The sequence below is a fragment of the Triticum aestivum genome, chromosome 5A, assembly GCF_018294505.1.
Source record: "Triticum aestivum cultivar Chinese Spring chromosome 5A, IWGSC CS RefSeq v2.1, whole genome shotgun sequence".
Taxonomy (NCBI): Eukaryota; Viridiplantae; Streptophyta; class Magnoliopsida; order Poales; family Poaceae; genus Triticum; species Triticum aestivum.
Window position 1 is genome coordinate 575823171 of NC_057806.1, and position 6531 is coordinate 575829701.

General features: G+C 41.5%; 1 protein-coding gene across 1 annotated transcript; it reads left to right on the forward strand.

Annotated features, from left to right (window-relative positions):
- The first annotated feature begins 941 nt into the window (after positions 1–941).
- On the forward strand, positions 942–5467 carry LOC123104925 (vacuolar protein sorting-associated protein 2 homolog 2). Its single transcript, XM_044526866.1, has 11 exons — positions 942–1172; positions 1581–1625; positions 1984–2018; positions 3037–3087; positions 3176–3280; positions 3375–3446; positions 3580–3651; positions 4563–4643; positions 4870–4905; positions 4990–5054; positions 5185–5467. Exons 1-11 carry the CDS (start codon positions 1139–1141, stop codon positions 5276–5278), a joined length of 690 nt encoding a protein of 229 aa, XP_044382801.1. The 5' UTR covers positions 942–1138; the 3' UTR covers positions 5279–5467.
- Positions 5468–6531: the final 1064 nt, after the last annotated feature.

Sequence of the window (6531 nt, forward strand, 5' to 3'; positions counted from 1 at the left end):
AAACCATCTTTCAATTTATTTTACAATTCCCACTAGAGATAATGTGTGAACCCGTTTAGAGAGAAGCCCTCAAAAAATGGATGTGTTAAGAAAATCATGGCAACCAAGGGGGGCTGAGGAGGGTCTTTCAGACATTGATTTTCCATACATCTTAAAACTTTAATGTTTTTCAGTTTTCATGTCATTTTCTTATTAGATTTGTACCGTTTTAATATTATTTGGACCAATATATTAACAAGGCACCATGAAGGCTAGTGATCCCACTTTTCTTCTAAGTTGCACCCTCCCCCTCGAGATTGACGGGTGGGACCCGGATCACTAGCATTAAGACAAGTCTAGGGCAAACCATCAAACCCCATGTAAAATGGGGCAAATGATCCTAATCCCTCCAAAAAGCCTTAGCCTTAAAGGATCTCTCTCCCTAGTAGAATTCCTAAAGGAAAAAAGATACGCGGTGACATAATTGCTTCTCAGAAAGGCATTTTACATTGCAATGATTTATTTCCATAAAAAGAATGAGTAAATCTCTCTCAGAGAGGAAGGGAATAAATTTCCGAATTTTTTATCCGGGCATGATATTGGGAACAACCGTAAAATCAGCTTCCGTAAGAAAATAAATAAATGAGAAGAAGAAATAGAATATAAACAACGAATTATAAGTAAGCAGTCCAAACAATTAAGAAAAACAATTATAAAACGAATAATAAGTAAATGAATAAAAATTGAAAAGGAAAGGCCGGCAGACAGGGAGAAGTGGGAGGCGCTCCTCCCGTGCAGCGTGTCTATCCGCACGCACAGCCGCTGCCGACACAGCCGAACCACCCAGCTGACGGAGCGGGACCGCATGCCCTCCGGACCCACGCCTCATGGCAGAAGCCTGAACCGCACTGGTGCTCCCGGAATTAAGCATTCTGTTCAACGCTGCAACGGCTACTACTAGAAAGCCCAAAAAGCCTGCGAAGTGCCCGTTGGGCTCGGCGCCGTCATCCCACGCTCGCACAAAGACAGGGGAAAAAAGAGGGATCTCTCTCTCTCTCTCTCTCTCTACTCCTCTGTGCGCTTGCCATTTTCCCCAAATCTGTCAGAGAGGGAGAGAGCTAGGTTTTCCCTGCGCCCGAGCGATCCAGCAGGAGCGGCCATGAACATCTTCAAGAAGAAGGTCGACCCCAAAGGTACGGCCCGGTTCCTGGATTCGCGTTGTTCTTTTGGTTTAGATTGGGGGGTTTCGGCGATTCTAGCGGGGTTCTAGCCTCGCCTCGATTCGTCCCCCCTTCCCGTCCCGCCGATTTGGTCGATCTGCGGCCCGGGCTTCGGTGATGCGGGCGTTTCTGTGATCCAAAGGCGAGATCTTTGCTGGATTTCGGCCTTCTAGAACCGGATTTTTTGTCCCCGGCTGCTTCGATAGGTAGGGTTTTAGGGTCACCTAGCGCTTGCGCGGATGGAGGATAAATCGAGAATGTTCTGGGTGTCGGAGTGGGGAAACTCGCTGAGTTCATTCATGGGCGTGCAATTTGTGAATTAACTGGCAGTGTGGAGTTTGGTGTCGCCAACTAATGGCCTGATGCTTTTGTCACCTGCAGAGGCTCTCAGGACGAGCAAGCGAGAGATGTCAGTCGCCACAAGAGGTGAGAGCAAAATCTCCTCTTCTTTTCCTTCCGGTGTTCTGTCAACTTGTCCCAGGCATTCCCTTTAGTTCTTATTGCTCCCTAACATACATGGCTTAAATACCACCGATTCACCAGCGTTATTGTGAATTTTTTTATGTAAGTGACATTTGAACATGTGCTATATTAACAGCAAACCTGCACAAGTTCAGAAATCGGCGTCTTTTTTAAAGGCAATCGATGATATATCATGTAACAGAGTTTCACTGAATAAGATTACAACCGACAGTGATACTACCTTAAGTATCAGCTCTTGAAGAAAAATGTAGCTGGCAATGTGCTAATTTCTGACACCATTTCTCTCCTTTTGCATTTTTAGGAGTTGAGCGAGAGATTGGCTCCCTGCAAATGGAGGTATGTAGTAAGTGAAGGGCCTTTTCTTGTTCTTTCCACAAGGCAAACAATGGGCAGATTTCACAAAGTTGCTTGGTTGGGTTGAACCCACTGTTCTCACATAGTATGAGTAATTGATTAATACAAACAATATGCTACCGTCATACTGAACCTAGATTGCCCATAGGAATTTTTTCTTCTACCAGGAGTGTGATAGTAGTTCCACTGCAATACTGAACTAGAGTAGAATGGATGTCAAGCTCCCACCACACAATAGAGGCCAGACTGACTGCGTGGAGATTAGGTAGCACTGCCACTGTTGATATTATTCAATTATTATGCTTCTGGTGTGCAATGAACTAGATTGCCCATAGGAATTTTTTCTTCTACCAGGAGTGTGATAGTAGTTCCACTGCAATACTGAACTAGAGTAGAATGGATGTCAAGCTCCCACCACACAATAGAGGCCAGACTGACTGCATGGAGATTAGGTAGCACTGCCACTGTTGATATTATTCAATTATTATGCTTCTGGTGTGCAATGAACCAGACAGCAGGTTTGCTCCTGAGATGTTTTTCGATAATACCTCGAAAATAGCTCACTATTATTTGTTTTTGGATCTTTGTTCAGGAATTAAAGCAACAAATTGCAAATCTGATCAGTGCCATATTGCAGTTGATACTTCATTTTGGACCTTGCACTTAAATTTCTGTCTTGGTTTTCTTTGATAAAATTGCGTTAACCAAGTGAATATTGTGCTAAAATATTGTTATTTTTGCAACTGAATGCTTATACACATTTTTATTGAGGCTGTGAGGTGCCTCAAACACCTAGAGGTCTTCATGCTGCTGCCATACCCTCATGCTCTAGGAGTGGAAACCACAGCAGTTTAGTCCAGAAAGGGCGTGAAACAGCAGCATCACTTTGCATCTTTACTTATTATTACTGTATCATTATGATAGTTCCACTTACCACTCTGCAATGGCTTGTGTGTATTGTATTGTTTTGTTTCCTAACGCCGTAGTGGTACCATTCCAGGAGAAGAAGCTAGTTGCTGAGATCAAGAAGACTGCCAAGACTGGAAATGAGGTAAGTATGCTAGGATTTTGCGTAAGATCCCTAATCCATAACAATTTTCTTATTGATGTCTTACAATGCGTGTTCTGTATTGCTATAGGCTGCAACCAAAATTCTAGCCCGGCAACTAGTCAGGCTTAGGCAACAAATCGTCAATTTACAAGGTACACGGGCGCAGATACGTGGAGTAGCTACTCACACACAGGTATGCCTAGCTTTCAGTTTGATTTATACAGCTGCAAATTTTGAGCACGGACAGAATAAACTTACTACTGTGTGTGAACTATCTATTTTTCAAGGCAATGTATGCTGGAACTTCAATATCTGCTGGAATGAAAGGCGCAAGCAAAGCGATGGCAGCAATGAATAAGGTATGACGAAAGACAGCCATGGTTGGTTGGCTGTTCTTTAACTATCGATCTTTGCCAATCTCTAGTCAATCTTTTCCTGTGAACTTATTTGTGAACTGTGTATCCTGAGATGGTTGGTGCAATTTTTTTTCAGCAATTGGAACCAGCGAAGCAGATGAAGCAGATGAGAGAATTCCAGAAGCAATCATCTCAATTGGACATGACGGTAATAGCATTTCGGACACTCTTTAATTGTTTATTGTGGTGTTAAGGGTAGATGCTTAGTTAAATCGCATTATATAGATATGTATGAGTTAGCCATGATGGTAATAAAATTGTGGACATATGCCTTATTTCTTTACTGTAGTGTTAAGTCGTTACTCTTAGATATATCACATTATGTAGATGTGTTTGTTGGTTAGTTATTACTTGCTTAGCACATATGAATAAACTAGATCAGGGAGCCCAGACCAGATGCAATCATTGTTGCCTGGGGATGATTCATCCATTTATTGTATTTACTGTGGATTTCTTATGATCTACACTCTTATGAGCATTCTGAGATGTCATCCACTCAAATTGTTAGTGCTTCCACTCCATATTCATCTTTTCTGAGATTTCATTTTGTAAATTTGTACGCAGATTGACTACGTTTCCCTTCATTGTGCCGTTTCAAATATTCTTTAGAAGTATGAATCAGTACAGCATCTTAGTATAATTAGTTGTTTCATCCTATTTATTGTACAGCAATCATTGTTTTCCGTGGACGATTCATCCTATTTATTGTGGACTTTTCATGATCTACAGTGTATGAGCATTCTGAGATATCCACTCAAATTGCTCACTCCATATCCATGTGTTCTGAGAATTCCTTTTGTAATTTTGTACACACATTAGCTATGTTTCCCTCCATTGTGTCGTTTCATATATATCTATGAATCAATACAGCATCTTAGAATAGTTAGCTATTTCAGTGTCTTCATAACTTATTTGTCAGTTCGGTCAGATATGTCAGTATTCCTACAGATGTACTCAAAGAAATGTTCTAGCTGTCAGCTTGAGATCAATAACTTATTCCCAAGATCCCTTTAAATTGTTTTTTTTTTCTGAAAATTAAGATCAACTATTTCCATGCAGCTTGAGATGATGTCTGATGCCATCGATGAAACACTAGATAAGGATGAGGCTGAAGAGGAAACAGAAGAGCTCACGAACCAGGTAAAATGCTAATTATATTCTGCATTTTGACGAGGGAGAGCGTTTTGGCTCCCTGGTGGGCAATCATTTTTGGCACGGTTGTTAGCTGCCTGGCAAAGCTAACTTTCTTACATGTTTGCTACCAAACGGATCCCCTCATTGCTAAGCAAGATTAAACAAGACCTTGTATTGAAACGTTCCCTAACTGTTTCATGATATGTGATATATCCCTCTGCCCTCGATGCAGGTTCTGGATGAGATTGGTGTTGATGTGGCTTCTCAGGTAAATACGCCTGTTCATTCTACACTACCAGCGTGCTGAATCTTAATTCTAAATGCTGATTTTGAGGCATTCGTGATACTGCAGCTGTCTTCTGCACCTAAAGGCCGTATTGGAGCCAGTAACAAGAAAGCCGAGAACAACCAAGCACGGTATACAATCATTTCTCCCCCCACAATCATAGCTAAAATGTCCATCTCAACAGATGAGCAAACTGTGTTCTTTTATTCTGGGCCTCTGTATCTGTTTGCCTTTTACCTGATGGAAATGTCATGCTATCAGGAATGCGGCTCCAGCGAAAAATGTGGCGCCTGAACCTAATGCCGCTGAAGTTGATGATCTGGAGAGGAGACTGGCATCTCTCCGCCGCATCTGAGTTGCTGCTGCAAGAAAGTTTATATAGCCTTATATATGTAAATCTGTTTACTGGTGCCTTGTTTCCAAATTCTGGTAGCTTAATATTGTAACCAGGAAACAAGCATAAACTGTCGTGTTGCCAATCAAATGTGGCTGAAAAGAAATATGGTGGAGCATAAATTATTTATGAAGTGAACAAATTACACAAGTTTAGGGCACAATTACGGGGAAGAAAATAGAAGGACCCTGCGCATGTTTTCTTTTTGCCTGGCCAAACACTTGAGAAATTGCAGGCAACATATGATGATGATTCACAACTATATCAAACACACCGAATGACCCTAGGGGACGAGTATTTAGAACGTGATGCCTGTGCAAGTGAAAGTACTATGCCCCATGCCTCTATTTTCATCGTTGTTATACATTTTTACACTATGCTTGCTACTTCTAAATAGCTCTTTAAATTTGTGCAAAAATACGATCTCTTGCTTTTAATCAATTTCTCTTTTGAGGACAGCTCTTCTAGTTTGTTTTGCTTGACGCTTTTGGGATACTTACCGGAAGGTGCTACACTACCATGTGTGTCTTGCAGGCCATCAGGGCTGACGGTGATTCACCTTCTATATTACATACAGCACAAGCATGGCAACCGAGGACTCCACTCAACTTCCATTTCCCACATCTACGTGTCCTATTGAACAACTTGACTTCACAACTTTTTTGGCCACCCGTCACCTGATAAACACAAACTCTGGATGTATATGGTGTGTAGTATTTCACTCTAGCCTTTGCTCTCTCCAACTTCTTACTCATGACTGGAGTAGTCTCCCAGCTTGCACTTTCCGCTCCACTTTATTTTAGAGCCATTTTTGTCATGATTCGGGTCCTAATGAGTTCTATCATTGTAACAATAGGCTTGTCCCTGTAATCCAAGATATACTTCTTTAACACATCAGATGAACTGTTGACAACCAGATCCGTTTTAGACCTTGGACTTAGCATGCCGGCTGATTTGTTCATTAGGAATATGCCTGACCCAAGGCCATGCATCCTTGTTGTACTTCTTCAAGTACCTATGTTGTGCTTGCTATTGAGAAAAATTCTACTCATTAATTCTATTCATTATTGAGAAAAATCCCAGCCTGCACTTTCTGCTCCACTTTGTTTTAGAGCCATTCTTGTCATGATTCTGGTCCTAATGAGTTCTATCATTGTAACAATAGGCTTGTCCCTGTAATCCAAGATATACTTGTTTAACACATCAGATGAACT